At 41.4% G+C, this 21,712-nt stretch overlaps 2 protein-coding genes across 3 annotated transcripts in view; one reads left to right on the top strand and one right to left on the bottom strand.

Annotated features, from left to right (window-relative positions):
- Positions 1-7: 7 nt before the first annotated feature.
- fbxo3 (F-box protein 3) lies at positions 8-9,935 on the bottom strand. 2 transcript variants are annotated; one of them, XM_004565592.4, is made up of 13 exons: positions 9,852-9,935; positions 9,573-9,770; positions 8,697-8,786; positions 8,434-8,597; positions 7,018-7,132; positions 6,727-6,931; positions 6,586-6,631; positions 3,551-3,635; positions 3,346-3,468; positions 3,156-3,271; positions 2,958-3,065; positions 2,801-2,883; positions 8-1,797 (listed from the first exon to the last, which is right to left on the bottom strand). In XM_004565592.4, exons 2-13 carry the CDS (start codon positions 9,665-9,667, stop codon positions 1,648-1,650), a joined length of 1,380 nt encoding a protein of 459 aa, XP_004565649.3. In that variant the 5' UTR covers positions 9,668-9,770; positions 9,852-9,935; the 3' UTR covers positions 8-1,647. The 2 variants fall into 2 exon arrangements, with proteins under 2 accessions (XP_004565649.3, XP_012778550.3); XM_012923096.4 differs by having other exon boundaries at positions 8-1,794; positions 9,852-9,933.
- A 702-nt stretch (positions 9,936-10,637) lies between these two features.
- LOC101481206 (protein NLRC3-like) overlaps positions 10,638-21,712 on the top strand; it is a 15,527-nt gene continuing 4,452 nt past the window's right edge. Inside the window, exons 1-5 of the mRNA XM_014408747.4 lie at positions 10,638-10,766; positions 13,448-13,516; positions 16,249-16,533; positions 18,264-20,019; positions 20,107-20,277. Of these exons, the coding sequence (XP_014264233.4) occupies positions 13,483-13,516; positions 16,249-16,533; positions 18,264-20,019; positions 20,107-20,277 (2,246 nt within the window). The 5' untranslated portion in view covers positions 10,638-10,766; positions 13,448-13,482. The remainder of the gene's footprint in view (positions 10,767-13,447; positions 13,517-16,248; positions 16,534-18,263; positions 20,020-20,106; positions 20,278-21,712) is intronic.

Genomic DNA, 21,712 nt, shown 5'->3' with positions numbered 1-21,712 from the left:
GAGCGTGTAAAAGTAAAGCGACTCAGTATAAGAGATTTATTTAATCCAAACATACAAAAACAAACCCGCTGACTGTCCCGCCTCCACCGGACAGAAAGGAAGGAGACCTGCTTTAAGATACCAACTCAAGTCTAAGAAAGCAGCGTGAAGCATACAACACTTTAACCCCCAGATAAAAGAAACCCAAGTCCTCTTCTCTTATCACACTCTGCCTGCCCTTGCGTGTACACATTATTTTGAAATAATTTTTTTTTTTGGGGGGAAAAAGCACAATAAACCCAGATTTTCTTTTTCACTGCACCAACTTAAAGCCGTATGACTACAACTCATCTTAAAGGTAACATATCAATCTATAGCTGCAAGTATTTATTATTGTATTAATTTACTTTCTTTATTGTGTCTCTCTCGGGTTTTAATACTGGCTGAAGGTGTGATTTGCTGGCACATGACAAAGGATAAGCACCAGATTTAAGGAGCAGAAACCATAAAAATATGCAATAAAACCTTTGGCTGTGGAGATCTTTCCTTTTTAATAACACACATAACAGCTGCACTGCTCAGTTTATCCACTAGGGGGAGGGCTAATGTTGAATCGCCTCTCTCAAATTAAAAAAGTGTCTCATATGAAAGCCTTAAATAATTCCTAAAAGTTTAGGCTTCAGACATGTGAGACATTTGAGTGGTTGCTCATCGCTAATCCAACGATATACCTGCTGTTTACTAACACAGGAAAAATTCGGAATATTTGATTTCAGGTTTTCAGATTTTCCTTGTCTACCTTTGTAGGTGTTGAATGGATTTGTTGGATGAAAAAAATCCTTTCGATGAGGCCACATTGGGCTGGTTGGTGTTTTCTACACCAAATGACTGCATGCTAGGATTAAATGACCACACACATACTGAAATTTGCTTGCAGCGTCTCTCAGATTACACTTTAAGACGGCAGCATAACATCTTTTCACCTGCAGATACTGTGAAGTCTCCATATTTTTTGGAAAAGAATCTCTTTCATTAAATTTTGGCTAGGAAGCCATAAAAAAACAAAATCTATCAGTAGTTAGGCTTAAGTTCCTGCCGTGGAAACCCCCCCCCCCCCCAAAAAAAACCACGGCTTTTCTCATTTAAAGAAGGAGAAGCATTATCCCTCTGAGAACTAAAATCTTATGGACAAAAGTAACAGACCCACATTTTTTCCATTTCACAAAAAACCTCCAGATTTAAGTCTTGTAGTCGACACAAATCGGCATTTTCCTCATTCTAAACTGGAACCTGAAGCCACTGGCGTCAGTTTGTTCCCTGCTGTGTTTGTTTGGGAGCCACAGATCACCACGGTGCTCCTTTAAAAGGCCAACGCCAGTGGCGTCCAGCCCGTCTCATCCTCACTTATCAAACAGTGTCCTGACAAAAGCTTAAACACCCAACAGAAAAAGACCATTTCTATAAAACTGCACTTTCACATTTTGATTTTGTTTCACTGGCAGCTGGAAGTTGGTGCGACTCGGTCCCTGTATGGCTCTGCTTGGTGGGTTCACTGGTACAACCAGTCCCATAATCCCCTGCTGCGAGTCAAAGGCCATACGGAAGCTTTTAATGTTCATCGACCCAATTAACTGACATCAGCATGTTATGATGTTGGGAGGTCAGAGGTCAGATGTGTCGAGGACACCATGCTCCCTCCAAGGCAGCCATGTTGATTCCCCTAAGGTCGTCGAAGTCGTCGCCGTCTCCGTCGCAGTACTCGCCGTCGTCGTCGTGGTCGTCGAAGCGAGGCGTGTAGCTAGCCAACGCCTTCTGCTGCTTGGATCAGATGTCGTCCGAAACAAAACAGAAGAGACAACAGAGAGCGTGAGCAGGAAGTGCTGAAGGTTGGACAGTCTGAAGCTGATCAATGAGATCATTAAAGGAGGCGACGCCTACTTTAACCCTCCAATACAGAAGCAAGACACGGTGTTGGTGGCTGATCTGCACGTCTGTACCAGTTTTTTACCTGTTTGCAGAGAATTTTTGGGTCATTTTTCAGCCATTATGCGTTTAATTTTGGTGGTCTCTGCAGGTACTTTATGGTGCGCTTGGACACCATACTGGTATCACACCATACCAAGATATTTAGAAAGCCTAACAGTGTCACTTACACTGACACAGATGTTACGCTGAAGTCATGTTTCACTAAAAAGCCGCTAGAGGGCATCCCCTCAGCAGTGAACAGTATGCTGAGCTCAGTGAGTTGTGCAAGATAGCGACTGTAAGTAGTAAACAGTGTAATTAGTAAACTCTTTAAATTAATTTTAGGCTTGAGTTCTTTGAAAAAAGGCGAGCCAGCCAACCCCGGTGAAGCTGTGTGACGGAAACACTTCAAACTGGCCCTGAAGTCAGCTCCTGATGTCCGCTGTCTGCAGCAGGGCTGCTCTCAGCAGCTAAAATCAAACAAACTAAAATCTGGACAGTCAGACTCTCTCAGTGTAGCTAATGATTTTCCATCACCAGCAGCTCAGCCTGCAGCTTTTACATTTTTAAACTCAGACTGCAGAGAGTGAGAGATGCAAGATGCAACAAACCTCCAGAGTACAGGGGACTTTATCAGATCTCCGAAGATCAAAATTGTTCTGGGACCTGAAACTGAAGCGATCACAACAGCCAAGTATTGAGGCTTCATTAATGTTTCCAAGATTCAAAGTTATTTAGGAATCTTGTTTCCCCCTCCAGGTAAGGAAACTAGTAATTCTGGTAACTTGATTTATTTATTTGTTCATTTTATTGGATTATCGGTTCTTTATGAATACACCGTTGCAGAACCTCTTACCGTTCGGACCACAGGCTCTCTGAAGGGGGGGCAGACCATGTGAAAACGAGGTATGGCCACGTGGAAAACTTCCTCTTTACTGGCTATGAAAGAAACAAATATGAGAACAGCAGCAAAACATCTGGGAGGCGTTTCTGTTACAGGTGGAGGTAGTTACCAAGTCTGTGGAAGGTGTAGTGACCCTCCATGTACTCTGACGAGGTGGAGAAGGTCGTGCAGCTGGCGTACTCGTGTACTTTTCCAGGCGTCATGACCGGGAACTCCCCTGCACAGATACACACACAAACACACACATTCAGCAGCTGGTCTCAGCCAATCACAGTGGAGCAGCCCAGGTGTGATGCGGGCAGCGTACCGACCACGCCGGGACCCTGGACTTCCTCCACGTTGCCATCAGAGGTGGTGATTTTCCAGTAGCGGCTGTCGAGCTGACAGGCAGCTTCAGGCGAGGCGCTGCTGGACATTTCTATTCTGAAAACACATGCCGGGTCATTAAAACGCTGAAAAGAGGCGGTGAGAGACATGGCGAGCAGAGAGGAAGTTACCTGATGCGGTAGGTGAAGAAGAAGTGTGGAGGATGGACGGACGAAAGCTCTGGCAGGAAGGAGGTAGAAACGGAGACGGTGATGTCGCCGGTGGTTGCCACGCAGCTTTTGTCGTGCACATACCTGCAGAGCAAAATCAGCTTTGAGCTTCACAGAGGCTCAAACACACAAAACACTCATTAACGTGTGCGCGACTCGTTGTTACCTGAAGATCTGGTCTCTGATGATTGGATACTCTCCCGTGACGACGTTGTGCACGTAGGTCGTGAACCACTCCAAGAAACATGAGCCTGCACACACAAACACTCACAGTTTCCCACGTTTTCATGCTCAGGGTTTCTGCAGCTTTCACACAAAGTTAAAGAATCACAGAGAACAAACTGACACAAACTTATAATCTGTCTGGGTGATTTATCCAACTGGAGGAGAGAAATAAATCAAGCAGCTGCTGAAACGGTCTCGTGTTTAGGACTTTCGGTTCGGTCTAAAGTAGCTTATACCTCAACTTTATACAAATGAATGAAGAGTGGACGACTTGAGTCAAATGTTCCTGCAAACCTGAATCTATCAAATCACATTTCACAGCTGGATACGTGGACAGTACCTGGGTTTAGCTAAACCACGGCAAAGACGAGTAAGCCCAGTGATAGACCCGCCTCTCACATGATGACAGCTGTGATGTGTTCCAGCACACTGGATGCTGAACTGAATGTAGGGAATTCAAATGTTGTCTTAACTCTGTGAGATTACTCAGATTCACTGCTAGACCTGTTGTTTCTTTCTTTATGGGCTCCACCCTGAGCGTAGGTGACATCACCAAGAAAGCAGTCAGAAACACTCAAATTCACCTGCATCTTTATCTGCTCTTTTTTCCACCTTGAAACTTTCAATGTCTATAATTGCCGTCTGACAGTTTGTTCAGCTCATAGATCTCTTGAACTATCAGCCCGAGAACCTTAAACCACCAAGAAACCTGCAGTGAGTCTGTCAAGTTGGTTGACCTTTTGCCTTCATTTCCTTCTCATTGCATCCATCTTCAGACAGTGAGTGAGGGAGGAGGTCCGTCTGCCTGACTTTTGCGACCGCGCAGTATCATCTGTGGAGAATTTACATTACAACTATGCCACGCCCCAGGCAGCGGACTTCAAAGAAGCATAACAGGAATGACTTCTTGGCCGCCGGATCTCCAGCTGTCCGTGTCCGCAACGGAGTATAATTAAGACCTCAGGCATCGTGTTTCCTTTAATGATGTGAATTTCAGGGCAATTTTGGTTTTCCGTTTGCTGTGTGGCTCCAAGACCCGAAGCAGAGTTTTTGTTAACGAATTTAACTAAAGAAAAATGGGTTATTTAAAAAAACAAAACTGCATCGAACAAACGTCCGCCTACTTTAAGAAGTTTGGACTGCAGTAAAAACAAGAGCAGGGTTAGGGTTCAGGGTTTGTTATTTGCTCTGTTTAAATCCGTTTTAACCCACCTGACATATTGATTGATTATTTTTTATTTATGTGGATATAGAAGATGTATTAATTTGTTAAAAAAAAAATACTGAGTCAGAGGTCAAACATGACATTTTAAATCTTTACACGACCTATATATTAACATTACACGCTGAGTTGACCATGAAGACTGGATGTAAGAAATATTTGAACATGACCTTTCTCTGCACTTCTACAAAGCAGAATTCAAAATTTTTCACGTAATTGTGATTACAGGTAGAAAGTTTATTTTAACACCTGAGAGAATTGGACCTTTTTGTTTGACGGACTTTTGGACCTGGAAATGTTTAATGACATCAGACTGAACGAGAAGACAAGTTGCAGAAAATCTTGTGACATCCAGCTTTAGAGTTCGACAGCAGGGCAGCAAAAACAAACAGATCAAACAGAGAGACGAGCTGTCGCTGTTAAAACTGAGAGGAGAGTGCACGGTGAGACACTTAACAATGTTCATCTGAACTCCTGTGAAGAACTATGTGATAATACAATTGCACTCAAATACATTACACCCCAGTCAAATACAGTTAACTGACTGAACATACAGAAATGTTCTACTGGAAAGCTTACAGGATACTTCAACATAGAGGTTTAAAAAGACAAAAAGTAAATGAAATGATTTTTTCTTCCTAAAACCGATTCAGCATTAATCCTAAAAGCCTTTTAACAGTTCCTCTTCAAACTTAAATATCACTTAAATACTCATTGCACAAGTTTTTCACAAACTGTAAATAACAACTTGTCTTAAATTCTCTAAATATTTAGTATTTGTTTTCTCTTTATCGTTATTATTACTGCTATTTTCTGTTATTTTCTTCTTAATTTAACTGCATACTTCTATATGTTTATGTAAAGCTGACGAACACGAGCCAAAGTATTTCGTTATGGGTAAATGTGGCTACACTGTTTATCTGTACATGACAATAAAACTTAAAACTTGAAACAGCAGTGCTCAGAATGATCATAAAGGCTTCCTGTTTCTGTTCTGTTTGTGGTTTAAAATAATATGAGATTAAACTGGAGGCTGTTTTACGGGTTTATACCTAAATTATGTTTCAGTTTGGTCTCGTGCGGCTTAATTGAAAACCCCTCTTAACCCAACGTCATAAACTTCCACATAACCTGACGTGCACCAAGAAATGGGACAACACGTTGCGTTGACGCAGCCCACAATGACTAAAGGTGTAGAAGGTTACAGCGTAGGGTTAAAAAGAGCATTTGTGTACATCATAATTTGATGTACACAAATGTAGATTTCCTGCTGAAGCAAAATTAAGGCATCAGTCTGAATTTTGATTTGAAGACACAGTTGGTTCTAAGCGATGTTTAATTAAGATTTTAATAATTTAAGTATGTGGTGTAGTTTTAATATTGAGCCACTAGATGGCATTGATGTCAGCTTTGATTACCATGTCAAACTTGCAATTCACTAATTCTTGTAAATCTTCCGTTTCACGAACTTTGGAGAACGACACCCTGATCACAGCAATTCTACTGAAGCTGAAAGAATCTGGACTCTTACCTCTAAGTGTTTTTTGATTTTAGGAAAAGTAAGAGCGCTTAGACCAGAAATTATACACATGGTCTGCCTAAAAAGTCACCAGTGACAGGAAAATGAAAACAGGAGTCATCTGCAAGTCGAAGAACTTCCTGACCTAAAACCACAATTCATACTTTAAAATGTTAAATAACATTTTCTGAATATAACATTTCTAACACAGTTGCAGATAAAGACTGGCGCTGACCTGTGATGAACATGTCGATGGCTGAAGGATCCTGAGCCGTCTGATCCTGAAACACAGAAAGAAGAAACAGTTCCAAATATGTCCACTGAATGCTACAGAGCATTTACTTTGAAAGAATAAGCAGACAGTAAATGTGCTGACCGGGCAGGGGTAGAAGCTCTCAAACATCTGGCGCCCCTCAGCAGGCTCCAGCGCCATATACTGACTGAGGCCTGTGTGGAAGCAGAAGGTGAGCGGCAGGCAGCGCCTCATCCCCTTCCTCTGCTGGAAGCCGCCAGCCGCCGTCTCCACATCCAGCAGCACCTCGGAGCGGTAGTGGTTGGACAGAGACATGCTGCCCATCAGCCTGAGGACAGAGAGACAGGTGGAGAGGAAGGTGAGACAGGTAGAAGGGGGCGTGGCTACAGTCTGTGTTCTCAGGCTGACACTGACCCTGGGATGACCAGCTTCTGACCGTTGTGGATGCGGTAGGAACAGCGGTAGTCGTCTGGGAGCTTGCAGCCGATCTGTGTCTCGATGTCATTCAGCTCCACCTCGGTGGTGCCCTCTGAAGACAGAAACAGGAAACATCACCTTTAAAGGCGATGCTAATGGGCTGACAGATATAAACAAAAAAGGTTTTCTTGTAGTTTATCTTCAGGAGAGCTCAGACTTTACATGCAATTACTGATTATCAAGTTTTATAGAAAGAAGGTGACGAGATGTGTGAATGACTGAGAAACATGAGCAGAGAGCAACCCAACAACTTTCAAACATCAAGAAACACTTTACAGCAGTACTTTGTTTTACTGAAGCAGAAACAAAAGAACTTGATTCTTTTAGCTCAAGAACAAAGAAAATTTGGCAGAAACATGCAGATTTCTCCTCGTTACACTAAAAATGGCAGAGCAGTGAAGGCAAGCCTGAAGCCATCTGCTTCATCTGTCATAAAATAACGAGTAGGGCTGCCATGATTAGTCGACTAATCACGATTATGTCGACTATTAGAGGCTTTTTTTTGGTGTTTTATTTGTTCCTGAGTAAATCGTTTGGCTGAGATTAAAGTTATAGTTTTTACACAGCTGAATAAACGTCAAGCAGACAACTGATTATCAGAAGTGTGAGATGCTCGAGAATATACTCCGGTGTCCTGTTATATTTTAGATAGCAAGGAGTTTATTAAACTTCACCGAAACAATCTGCAAATTTCATTAAAATTTAATAAACTATCATCTTGTCTTTATTTTTAGTTAGCACATACCTTAAACACTTAAAGCTGTAAGCTAATGATAGTTATATAAGAGCAGATGCTGCTGGTGCAATAAGCTGTAGGTTTTACGTCCAATGGATGCATGATCTGATTAGTCGACTAATCGCAAAAATAATCGGTGACTAGTCGACTATCAAAATAATCGTTTGTGGCAGCCCTAATAGCAAGTGAAGCGAGCCATGAAATTGTTTATTACTCAACTGTCTGTTGACTTTACTTAAGCCTCTGAAAACAGGGGGGCGTGTTTAAAATAGCTGTAATTCCTAAACAGCTAATTCTGTACTTTAGTTAAACCCTTTGAAACAAACCTGAAAGTCTGGATTTTAAATCACATATTGATTGTTTCGTGTAAAATCCACTGTGGTGACGTGCAGTGAACTTCAGGCTTTGTTGATGCAGTGAGCACAAAGAAAGCCAAACTCGGAAAGAATCTTTTTGTTAATGAAGAACGACATTTTTATTTAATTTTCAAACCTGTTTTTAAAAGTCTAGAATTTTGGTGTTGCCTTTCAAACAAAAAGCCTGGCTATTTCCAGTTTGAACTATGTGATATCTGTGCGAGCTGTGGTGCATCCAGCTGTTGAACTGTTGTGTGACACCTTTGAGTGATGCGATCATTCGTGGACACCTCTGCTGCAGGAAGCTCTTGAGCTGCTCCCACGCCCTCTTCAGCACTGCGTAATACTGGATGTACCGGCCCAGATCAGTGTAGTACTGCTTGAAGAGGCAGAACCAGGACACACCGCTCTGCAGTCGGTCGTCACTAAGCGAGCATACATACAGAGAGAGAGACAGAGAGAGGAGAAAAGTCAGAGTGCGGCGAGGCTGCGGCGAGGTGTAAAACATGTCGGGGTGAACTCACTCTGTCAGCAGCCAGTGTTTGCAGCACTGAGACTTCCAAAGAGGATTGTGCTTAGAGAGCTCGTTCAGGCGCCTGCTGACAAAGCTGCAGCTGAGGAGGAGGGAGAGGGGGAGGAGTCAAACACAGAGAGAGGAGTTTTATCTCAAACACATCTCGTGGTTTACACGAGAGCAAACAGATATAATGACACATCCTGAAAACTACTCAACTTTATTTAAAATTTATGTTTATTTAAAACAACAATTTTATTTAAACCTGAACAACATATTTAACTTTTTTATCAACTAGAAAAGTTTTACGACATATTTATGTACCTTTGCTGCAGGAAACCAGTGTACCTTAACTGTAATAACCCTTCTGCTATAATAATCAGAACATATTTGTGTGATTTCACTGAAAGAATCGGATGCCTGTGTACTTTTATTACATGGATTTAATGCGCTTTTTAGTACTTTGATAATAAGTTTCAGTAGATTAACATGAAAAGGGTTGAGGCTAACAGACATGCGCAGTAGGGGACGTAAACAAATAGTTAGCAGCAGTTAGCATGCGGCTAACTGTAAACGCGATCATATCTCGTATATGGGGCGTTTTAAAGTCTCTGTGTTGGCTCTGCGCTACGTGACAGCTGCCATTAAAGTTACATTTTCATGAATACTTGCAGTAAAACACTGACAGCACCTTTTGTCACAACTCTTTACTCAGAATTACAAGAACAAAAATTAAAATAAAGGGGCTCGCCTAACGAGCTGCTGTCGTTGTTATTAGCGGTTAGCCTCTAGCCTGCGTTTCCTCCTGCAGCTTGTGTAAGAAGAAATCAATGGCGTGTTTTCTTCTTCCTCTCCTGGCTACACCGTGGAGGTGTGGGATACGTACTGCATCAAGTCCCTGAAGTCCAAGTAGGATAAAATGTGCAGCAGCGGGTCTGTGGGCAATTGATCCATCCGTAACTCCGTGAAAGCGGCTGCCATTGTTAGCAGTAGTGACGCTGTTTCTTCTTCTACAGCGTTTAACGGCTGTTGGTGAACTTTACCTGGTGAACTTCTGTACTTTACCGCCACCAGCTGGTAGTCACTGTGGTTAACGATGTTTAATATTTATATATTTTTTGACTTCTTTGGTGTAAAATTGTGTGGCTTCTCTGTGCACTCTTACCTGTAACCTAAATGTCCGTAACAAGACGCGGTCTTGTCTGGTCTTACTGTGGAAATGTTCCACCCAGTGTTGCCAACTCGTCAGTAAGGAAAATCACTATTGGCTGTCCGAAAAGTCGCTAGAAGTCGCCAAATAACGTCATCGCCTAATTTGCATAATTGGTCATGCTACTGTAATTGTAACCTACGTTGTTGGAGAGAGAAATAACATCGTGGAAGAGACATAAAGTGAGTAAAAAACGTCCTAAATGCAGTTAGAATTTATTTAGAACTACAAATTAAATTTATTTTAGAAATTATTGTTTTTTAATGTCACAATTCCAACCCTGCTCCTTTATCCGGGCCTGGACCGGCAAAAGTGACCCGAAACTGGCACTCTGGTGGAGTTACTTTGTGTGTGAAAGTGTGTGTTTATAAGTAGTTTTAAACCTTGTGATCCACAAAACAGCATAACAGTAAAAGAACTGACTGGTTATAGTCAGTGCGGGAGCAGCGGCTTCGCCCATGCGCGATTCATTTGCCGTTTGAACTCACAGGTGTGAACGTCTTCTGCCCTGATAGCAGCTGGGGGAGGACTATCCTCCACCTGTGAGCGCTTTGGCACGGGCGAGGTGCCCAAGGCAGCACCGCTGCTTGTTGAGCGTAAGAGCGATACGCGTTTTCACGTCAAAAAGTCGTCATAAATAAGTCTCCAATAATACCGGAAAAAGTCGCCAGATTTGTCGCTAGTCGCTTTTTAGAAAAAAAAGTCGCTAAGGGGGTCTGAAAAGTCGCTAAGTTGGCAACACTGGTTCCACTCTCTTACCCGTCCTTCCTTCAGAGGAGGAGTCTCTCATTCAAGGGAAGAGCTCACATGTTCCAGTCTTTCCCAGTGAGGAGTGCAGAGTCATCGTCTTCTCCTGTGTTTAAATAAACTGTAAGCTTTTATTTTATTTTTTATTTCACACTTTAATTATTTAATGCATGTAGCAATAAGACATAGGCACAATGGTACTTTAACAATGCTAAAGTCTGTAATGTTTGTAAGTTGTTCGACTGGAACTTTTGTCTGTGAAGGTTCTCAGTCATCCAGGTCATCGTAGTCAAAGGAGCTTGCAAAGAAAAGCGTCTGGACTTCTTTAAGTTACTTGAAGACGTTTCACCTCTCATCCGAGAAGCTTCTTCAGTTCTTAGGTCAAATGGTGGAGAGTCCCAGATATAAACCTAGTGGGAGTTTCCCCCCACAGAGGGACAAAAGGACCCCCTGATGATCCTCTAATCGCCTGAGCCAAGGTGTGAAACTCCCCAGACGCCTTAACGCCCACTCACATCCTGGGCCATCTGACCTCAGGAATTCGCATGAAAAGGTGCGGCCAGGTTTCACAATGAACACACCAGAAACTCTGGCTGATTGGGACCCACACCCAGTTTCCCACCTTGGCTCAGGCGATAAGAGGATCATCAGGGAATCCTTTTGTCCCTCTGTGGGGGGAAACTCCCACTAGGTTTATATCTGGGACTCTCCACCATTTGACCTAAGAACTGAAGAAGCTTCTCGGATGAGAGGTGAAACGTCTTCAAGTAACTTAAAGAAGTCCAGACGCTTTTCTTTGCAATCTCCTTTGACTGGAACTTTTGGATCACTTCTCTTACTGAGACAAGTTTAAAATCAATGTGAGTACATTAAGTTTAAATCTAGGTTATTTCATATTACACTATGCTGATTGTTTACGTGTCAGCGGCTGAGAAAAATACTTATAAATACTACATATAACAAAGTATTTTCACACTGTGATGCTTTGTGGAAGTTAAACACACCTGGCGAAGGGCCAGTTTGGCTTTAGGGCTCTTCAGCACACAGCCTCTCTGTGCTGGTGTCATTAGTTTCGTTTCCTCTAAGGCTGGAACCAAATGGAAACTAAAAACTTAATTCAGCTTAATGAAATGAAAACAAGATGCATGATGAAAGGTGTGATACAGAGAGGATCCGACCTGACACCACACACATCAGGAAGGATGAAGTCTGCAAATGAAACATGGTTTTTATTTACCTACACATTAGTAACTGCAACCAACTGCTGGCTGTGCCTGGCTTTAACGATCAGTCTCTCTCACGGCAGCAACTCTGGTATCCTGATATATCCTTTCACATCTTGTTAATGTATTTTTTTTCCTTTTAAATGTATTTAAAACATTGTGTTCTACTGACTAAATTGAATTAAATTGTCATGATATATGTAGATTTGGTTGAACCAAAATAAACGTATTACGTGGAAAACCTGCCATCAATCAAATTGAGTTCATCCAATGACTAATTTTTATGAGTGTAGGAGGCAAAAAGCTGACAGCATGGCTCATACGGGTGAGTGAGGGTTCCTGCAACATGATTTGGTATGATTTGCATGTCACTGAGTGAATGAAGCACAGCAGTAGGATTGTGACACACGACCCACAGATGGACACTTCTGCGTGTGTCAGTTCAGCAGTGTTTTATTTACAATCAGGACTGTCCCTGCAGTTTCTGGCTCCTGCCCCTCCGTCACTCCTGTTGTCACTCTGCCGCTTCTTCTCACTGCAAGACATAAGAAAAGTCTCTCCTCATCAAGTCATTTCCGCACACCTGTTCCTTCCCACCTCTGCGCCGCCCTGTGAGCTCGCTGCATCACCCCTCCTCTGCAGCAGGCCAAAGACCAAGCCCCCGCCACAGCAATGTTTCATATATTTGGTCACCAGGTTTCACACATCTCAGGAAGAATTTAGTCCCACTCCTTTTTACAGAAACTCTCTAAATCCTTCAGGTTTCTTCCCTGCTGACTGGCATCTTGAAGCTTCAGCTCTTCACAGATTTTCTATTCTGAGGTCCTGGACCTTAATTTACTTCTTCTTTAGCCACATCTGTGTTTCTTTGGGGTTATCCCCTGGGTCATTGTCATGTTGGAAGGCTTTATGGTGCACGGTCTTAATTGGCTCCTTGGTGCAAGGAAGTTGTCCTGTGCTCTAGAAAGAAAAAGACTCAAAAATAAGACTGTGCTTGCAATAAATTTAATAATACAATTGAAGATGTGACAGAAGAGTGCTAAGGTCTGCAGATCTACAAACATGCTGTGCTACAACATGTTTGAAGGCAACTGGGACAGAGCCAGACATCAGAAAGGCATTAATTAGCCCAGTGATACATGGCTCAAGAGTAGACCTATTAAAAACATCCTTGAGGAGACAGGGTAGGAAGCTGTCACCTTAACAGATCAGCACACATGCTGAACTATTTCAATTAAAAAGGAGAGAGACACCTGCTCAAAGTTCACAAAGAAAACTGGGCAAACAGGATGAACAACGTGATCTAAGACAGGATCTGAGGGGAAAGACCTGATAGGACAATTCGTTTTTTTGATTTTTTTTAAATGTGGAAAACTTTTTCATATGTTTGCTGGGTTTTTCTCTGTATGTATTATTGTAGGGTCTACCTTACAATATAAAGAACCTTGAGGCATCTGTTGTTGGGATTTGTGTGATATAAATAAAACTGAATGAATAAGAATACAGTGCGATAGAAGTAGAATCCCAAAGCAGCTTAAATAGCTCTACAATCTGAAAATCTCCTGTGGTGTTCTGTTCTAGAGCAAAGCTGTAGCAGACCATAGAGGAGTGTGCTGATGGATTCGCCAAACCAAGCAGCTTGCTCAGCAGGTAGGAGCCAGTAGGCTATTTGACAAGATGTAAGTAAGACAAATAAACATGAAACAAAAAAGTCTTCTTAGAATAATAGAGCACTCTGTACTTCGTGTACAGACATTGTTTATGGTTTATTCACCAAAATACATAAACATACATACATGAGAGTTAAAGTTGGCACAGTTAAATAAGGCAACTTTTTTAAAAATAACTACATATTAGTTGAAGCAGCCATAGGGCACCGAGAAGCACTGTGTAGGGACCGTACCTTGCTCAGGGGTACCTAGGGTACTTATTGAGTGGATTCAAACCCCCAACCTTCCGATCATGGGGCCGCCACTCTACCTACTGAGCTATCCCTGCCCGTGTTTGTTAGCAGTTAAATTCTTTTTCTGTAAAACGAGTAACTGTGTATTAAATTTCAGTGAAATCAAATTTATGTTTATTTACCTTTTATTTAATAGGGACAGTTCACTTTAACATAAGTACTTAGGTGCATCATGAATAAATACCCCGTTTTCTGCTGTGCAGGCTGATTTTTTTTATCTGCAGTTACTGGCAAGTTGACTGGAATTTATTGACAGTAATAATTCATAGATAAGAGCCAGAAGTACATGAACAGCAAAAGAAAGACCTACCTGTGTAACACATTAAATATTACATTAAATATATTTTAAATGTAAAATAATGTGAAGTTTTTGGGTCTCATCCATATGAAAATTAAATGCAAGGACTCCAGCACAAATCATTATGTGCGTGTGGTGTCATATCATTATTTTCATGCCTTTTTCTAAAGTTACTTGTTAATTTTCTGCTTTCTATAGTTGTGTAAAGCACTTTGAGTGCTTGGGTAAAGTAGAAAAACACTGTATAAGAAGTGTCTATTTACCATTTGCCAAAAAGAAGTGGGATACACTTATAATATAAATCCTTTATTTAGCTATGGACTGTGTGACAAAGTGGGTGAGAAGACCATTTGTCTATATTCTTAGTTAACATTCTTGTTTTGATTTAACCATATTTCACATGTAATCTGCAATAGGCAAACATCTACTATCCCGGGTTTGTTTATGTTTTGCACTTTTACAGATTATATAATATAACATCTTGGTTTAAATCAATTCCTACAAGTTTGTTAAGTTAACATGTTATTTATTTCAACTGTTAATTTGTATTGTTTCGAACTTACCTTACCTACCTGTCTTGCAGAAGCAAAAGGAGGAAATGTAGTTTTACTTCCTGCTTTATACCTTCTGGGTTCATCTGAGGTCACAGGAAGAGACAAAGTGCAGAAGGGGAAGAATTCTTATAATTTAATAAAGTTGATTTTAGAGGTTTTATAAAGAAATAGATTTATTGTTGTGATATGTATTGATTACACCACAGAGTTTGTTGCCAGTAAAGAGGAGTAGTAGAGGTTTGACTATAATCATGTTCATCTTACCTACCTACTGAATGGAATAGTCCAGAGGAGAAATTGTTTGGTTAAGTGGACTATTTAAGCAGACGAACTCAGGTGTTTCGGGGGAAAAAAGGTTCAGGTCAGTGTAGCTGTGTGCAGTTTGACCTTAATTTCTGTTGATTTAAGTTCAGTTATGTTTATTTGAACTGAGTTAATTATAGAGTTGAGTTTCTTATTTGTTTCTTTGTAAATATTGTTGGGCCACAAAATGGTGAATAAATCACTTGCTACACTGGACAGCATCAGTCTCCTGCAATTCTTTGACCGCTGAAGTCGAGTCCTACCACAGACTGACTATATTACTTAAAAACTGGTACTATCAAGGTTAGACTGGCCTGCTGCAAGGTTCACTTTGATAAACTCCTGTAACACTGAACAAGTTTATCTGTTAAAATAATGATACATATAAGCAGACTTCACTACACTGGAGGTTTGCAGAGGCTACTCATAGAGAGTTATGCTGGGCTCACACTGTGCGATTTTTGGCCCATTTTGAGCCGATTTTTGAGTCGTGCGACCGTTTTGGCGATCGGCCGGATTTTGGCCTTCATCGTGCGTCGTGCATCGTGTAGTATACGTGGGGTAACGAGAAGCGATTAACACCTCACGACCAGCTCCCGATCATCAATCGCTTGGTCGTGAGGTCACCGCAGTTTCTCACACTGCGCACGCGCAAACACAAATGTCAGCGAAAAAGACGGCGCAGCACGGCAGTGCAGCGTGTGATCTGGACACAAGCGATGGAGGCACAACTTGTAGAACTATGGCAACCTCATCCGAGCCTTTTAGATGTGGCCTCACAAAATTATCACAACCACAACAACCGTGAAAATAGTTCGATCTACATTGCTGCTCAATCACAGCTGCCTGACTAATGTTTTTCATTAGCAATTTAGCAAAGTTGATGGTGGTGGTGTGCGTGTCTATGTGAGTGAAAGACAGAGAGGGAGAGCGAGCGACAGAATTTCTGTTATAACCTTAATTTTATGGACGCACAGTGTGAGCACTCAGGTCGCATCAGAGCATCGGGTTGTATAGTGTGAGACCCTGCATCGTGACCTATGAACTTCTAACCCCTGCGAGTCAACCGTGCAGTTTGAGCAGGAGCTGAATCGCGCGACTGAAAAAATCGCACAGTGTCTGCCCAGCATTAACTGTTAAATCTATGTTGGCTGAGCTGACTGACTGAGTTACTAAACTTGTTATTTCAAAAACAAATCAACTATTTAAACAAACAAAACAAAAACAAATTCTTCATTTCAGTTTATTATATTTCTTTCCACAGAGAAGGAGCTTGCCAGAATGCGAACACAGTTTGTGGAGAGGGTGACAGCAGAAAATCTCACACAGCTACTTGAAGCCCTTGTAATAGACAATGTCTTGAATGAGTTGGAGAAAGAAAGGATACAGGAAATAAACCAAAGTAGAGCAGACAAGGCACGCGACTTCATTGACATCGTGAAGAAAAAGGGAGAAAAAGCCTGCAGGATAATGATCAGTCACCTTCGAACCATTGATCCTACAGTTTCCCGACAGCTAGGTTTGTCCTCTGGGCCATCTGCTCATTTAGGTGAGATCAAATATTTTGTTATTAATATATTATTGCGTTATTTGTTAGAGCACTAACCTTTGTCTGTTGTGTGTGTGTGTGTGTCCATCCATTTATGTTTAACCATTTCCAGTTTAGAAATTTCCCCTGGAGAAGTGATCTGACTCTAATCCATTCTTGAGTTGCCCTCTTTGGCTTTTAGGTCCCGGTTCACTGATAATTTCCCGATGAATGAAAATGATGTTTCCTTATGAGGGATTGTCCTGAAATGCCTTTTATGGTGCTAAAACCTACTCCAGCTGGGGACTTCATTGTAATTCCCTTGGATTTTACTGTTCATATACTATTTTTATATTTCACTGGGAGGAATGGCCTGTCCAATCTGAACTTGAATTGTGTTCTCTTATTGGACTGTTGTGGTTATCAGACTTTATCTATGAGGAACAGAACAGTGTTCACCATCTGGAAGACACCCAGGTCCAGGACAGTTGTAGGCAAGCCCAGAGGCTAAAAGAATAAAACTGTGGATACAAGTAATGGAAACTGGCATCCTCCCTCATGGGCTTTGCTTTAAAAAAGCCTTTTTTGCTTTTAAATAGCATAGCATAGCATAGCATCTTAATTTATAACGCACTTTACATCCAACTATGTTGACCAAAGTGCTACAAATATAAAACAGAGAGGAAACAGTTTAAATTACATATAAAATATCTTAAAATTAAAAATAATATAATTAATAAGAAACGTATTAAGAGACATCAACAAGTCCTGCTGTGCTAAAAGCCAAGGTAAATAAATATGTTTTAAGACGTGATTTAAAAACAGATAAGGAAGGTGCCTGTCTAACATGTAAAGGCAACTCATTCCACAATTTTGGTGCTGCCACAGCAAACGCCCGATCCCCTCTGAGCTTACGATTAGTCCTGGGCACGCTCAGGAGGAGCTGGTCTGCCGACCTGAGGGACCGGGAAGGTATGTATGGATGAAGAAGCTCAGAGAGGTACACAGGGGCAGCATTGGACAAACATTTAAAAACAAATAAAAGCAGCTTAAAATGGATCCTAAAATGCACGGGCAGCCAATGAAGTGAATGTGCTATAGAATTAAAATTTATATTGACATTAAGTGGAAATCATGTCTCTATCTTAAATTTATGTTGTAGGTACATTACAACTGCAAACCTTTCCGAAACCCCACACTATAACTTAAGCCATAACTTCATATGCATCTCCCTAAAAATGTACCTACAACTTGTGCTGATGCAGCCTGCAACTACTGTGATTGGTCCATTTATTACTGTTGTTAACCTCTATGTATTTTTGGAGAAGTGGAAACTTTTGCATTTGCACAGTCTATATACACGCTGGAAATAGTACTGGCCACTTGCAAAGTTTACATTGTAGAATCTACAGACGTGTAGATCATGTATATGCATGCACCATCATCAGGGTTCGGCTGGGAAAGCCTTGACGTCTCCACAAAAGAGCTTAAGGTGATGGTGGGATGAGCATTTCCACTTAGACTGCCCCCATGGTTTGGACCTAGATAGGTGGCACAAAATAGATGGATGGACAACAAAAAAAGCTCATCCGAAATTGAATAAAACAACCACAACAGTCCAAAAATCATTCATATTTGTGTGTTTCTATTAGCAGCACTTGACAAGTGTCATCTTAAATTTAAATCTACTCTGAAGAACAAGTTCCAGCGTGTGTTTGAATACACAAAATGTTGTTTCTCTATTCTTTTAGGATTCTCCAGCATGTGTCAGAATAAAATTAAATCTAACCTGAAGAAGAAGTTCCAGTGTGTGTTTGAGGGAATTGCTAAAACCGGAAATCCAACCCTTCTGAATCAGATCTACACAGAGCTCTTCATCACAAAAGGAGGGACTGCAGAGGTCAATCAAGAACATGAGGTCAGACAAATTGAAACAGCATCAAGAAAACCATACAGACCAGAAACAATAAGATTAGAAGACATCTTTAAAGTCCCACCTGGAAAAGAACAACCAGTCAGAAAAGTACTAACTATGGGAGGGGCTGGCTTTGGGAAAACTTTGTTGACACAGAAGTTCACTCTGGATTGGGCTGAAGACAAAACCAACCAGGACATCCAGTTCATATTTCCATTCCCTTTCAGAGAGCTGAATGTGCTGAAGGAGAAAAAGTTCAGCTTGGTGGAACTTATTCATCGCTTCTTTATTGAAACCAAAGAAGCAGGATTCTGCAGGTTCGAAGACTTCCAGGTTGTGTTCATCTTTGATGGTCTGGATGAGTGTCGACTTCCTCTAGACTTCCACAATACAGAAATCCTCACTGACCCCAGGGAGTCCACTTCTGTGGTTCTGCTACTAACAAACCTCATCAAGGGCAACCTGCTTCCCTCTGCTCACCTCTGGATAACCACACGACCTGCAGCAGCCAATCAGATCCCTTCGGACTGTGTTGACATGGTGACCGAAATCAGAGGGTTCACTGACCCACAGAAGGAGGAATACTTCAAGAAGAGATTCGCTAATGAGAAGCGGTCCAGGAGCATCATCTCTCACATTAAGACATCACAAAGCCTCCACATTATGTGCCACATCCCAGTCTTCTGCTGGATCACTGCTACAGTTCTGGAGCACATGTTGAGAACCACAGAGGTGAGAAAGCTACCCAAGACCCTGACTGAGATGTACATCCACTTCTTGGTGGTTCAGGTTAAAGTGAAAAAGGTCAAGTATGATGGAGGAGCTGAGACAGATCCACACTGGAGTCCAGAGAGCAGGGAGATGATTGAGTCTCTGGGAAAACTGGCTTTTGACCAGCTGCAGAAAGGAAACCTGATCTTCTATGAATCAGACCTGACAGAGTGTGGCATCGATATCAGAGCAGCCTCAGTGTACTCAGGAGTGTTCACACAGATCTTTAGAGAGGAGAGAGGACTGTACCAGGACAAGGTGTTCTGCTTTGTCCATCTAAGTGTTCAGGAGTTTTTGGCTGCTCTTCATGTCCATCTGACCTTTATCCACTCTGGAGTCAATCTGCTGGAAGAACAACAACCTGGGGCAGACTTCTACAATACTGCTGTGAACAAGGCCTTACAGAGTCCAAATGGACACCTGGACTTGTTTCTTCGCTTCCTCCTGGGTCTATCACTGCAGACCAATCAGAGTCGCCTGAAAGGCCTGCTGACACAGACAAGAAGTCCACAGACCAATGAGGAAAGAGTTCAGTACATCAAGAAGAAGCTCAATGAGAATCTGTCTGTAGAGAAAAGCATAAACCTGTTCCACTGTCTGAATGAACTGAATGATCGTTCTCTAGTGAAGGAGATCCAACAGGCCCTGAGTCCAGGAAGTCTCTCTACAGATAAACTGTCTCCTGCTCACTGGTCAGCTCTGGTCTTCATCTTACTTTCATCAGAAGAAGATCTGGATGAGTTTGACCTGAAGAAATACGCTGCTTCAGAGGAGGCTCTTCTGAGACTGATGCCAGTGGTCAAAGCTTCCAATAAAGCTCTGTAAGTTATATATATTTTTAAATGCATTGCCATCTTTATACAGTAAATGAATAAAAATGTACAAAATTTACATTACTATCTTTTCAGACTGAGTGGCTGTAACCTCTCAGAGAGAAGCTGTGGCGCTCTATCCTCAGTTAGCCTGGAGTCCTCTAATTTAATTGAGCTGGACCTGAATAACAACGATCTGAAGGATTCAGGAGTGATGCTAATATCTTCTGGATTGAAGAGTCTGCAGTGTAATCTCCACATTCTCAGGTAAGAATTCAGCAGATTGTTTCAAACAAGAGCTATTTTCTGAAATTATCTGTCTATAAATATTTCTGCTTATCTAAACCTTCTGTCATTTTTAAACAGCAAGTCAGGGAAGCTTTACCACCAAGAATTTCTAGTTATCCCGTTCTGGCAGTTTAAAAATTCTGTGAGACGTTGTTACATAAAACTGCATAGTGAAAACAAGGGTTAGGGGTAACTGATATACATTGAGGGGAATTAATTATGTGTTGAATTTGTACATTTGTTCACTTACAAAAAAACTAATAGTTTTTAATTTTATTGTCATTTGATTAAATGAATGCCTACAGAATATCAACCAAAAATCCAGAAAAAAACAAAACACATTACATAAGAGTTATAAATTGCATGAGATAAGTATTCAATCCAAAAGCAAAACATGACTTAGTATTTGGAGAAACCCTTGTTGGCAAAGCAGTGGAAAGATGTTTCTTGTAGTTTAGTCACTCGGTTTGCACACATCTCAGGAGGGGTTTTGTTCCAGTCCTCTTTAGAAAAACTCTCTAAATCTTAGAAGTTTCTTGGCTGCTACTTGGCAACTCAAAGTTTCAGTTCCCTCCACAGACACCAGACATTACCACAATCAATTTTAAATGAAACAATCATATGCAGTTTAAGAGGAGACTTTCAGCTTTAATTCAGTGGGTTGAACAAAAAGATTGCATAAAAAAGGTGAGGGACTAAATGATTTTTTAACACAATCTTCTCATTTCAGGGGCTCAAAAGTAATTGGACAAATGAAATAATTGAAAATAAAATGTTCATTTCTAATGCTTGGTTGAAACCCATTTGCTGGCAGGAAAATGCCAAAGTCTTGAACTCATGGTGCCCTACTTGGCCATTCAAGAATATTACATTTCTTTGCTTTAATAAACTCCTGGTTTGCTTTGGCTGTATGTTTTGGGTAATTGTCCATCTGTATTATGAAACACCACCCTATCGACTGCATTTTTGACTGCATTTAGCAGGATGTGAGCAGGCAAGTACGACTCTGAACACCTCAGAATTCATTCTACTGCTTCTGTCCTGTGTCACATCATCAATAAACACTAGTGTCCCAGTTCCACTGGCAGCCATGCGCACCCAAGCCATCACACTGCCTCTGCCATGTTTTATGATGTTGTATGATTGGATCATGAGGTGTTCCACACCTCCTCTATACTTTCTTCGTGCCATCATTCTGGTAGAGGTTTATCTTAGTTTCCTCTGTCCAAAGAATGATTTTACAGCACCGTACTGGATTTCTTTTGTGTTTTTTAGCAAAGTCCAATCTAGCCTTTCTATTTTTAAGGGTTATGAGTGGCTTCCACCCTACAGTGAACCCTCTGTATTTACTCTCATGCAGTCTTCTCTTTATGGTAGATATTGATACGCCGACTTCCTGGAGAGTCTTATTCAC

This window comes from Maylandia zebra, linkage group LG23 (assembly GCF_041146795.1).
Source record: "Maylandia zebra isolate NMK-2024a linkage group LG23, Mzebra_GT3a, whole genome shotgun sequence".
NCBI classification, from domain to species: Eukaryota; Metazoa; Chordata; class Actinopteri; order Cichliformes; family Cichlidae; genus Maylandia; species Maylandia zebra.
Note: the sequence above shows the minus strand (reverse complement) of the source record. Positions and strands in the feature narration are given on the sequence as shown.

Excerpts from the sequence above, each read along its gene's own strand:
- fbxo3 (XM_004565592.4), bottom strand. The coding sequence starts at position 9,667 with ATGGCAGCCGCTTTCACGGAGTTACGGATGGATCAATTGCCCACAGAC. Across the intron at positions 3,469-3,550 it reads ATCAGAGACCAGATCTTCAG|GTATGTGCACGACAAAAGCT; the intron begins GTAACAACGAGT and ends TTTGCTCTGCAG. Across the intron at positions 3,272-3,345 it reads TTCTTCACCTACCGCATCAG|AATAGAAATGTCCAGCAGCG; the intron begins GTAACTTCCTCT and ends ATGTGTTTTCAG.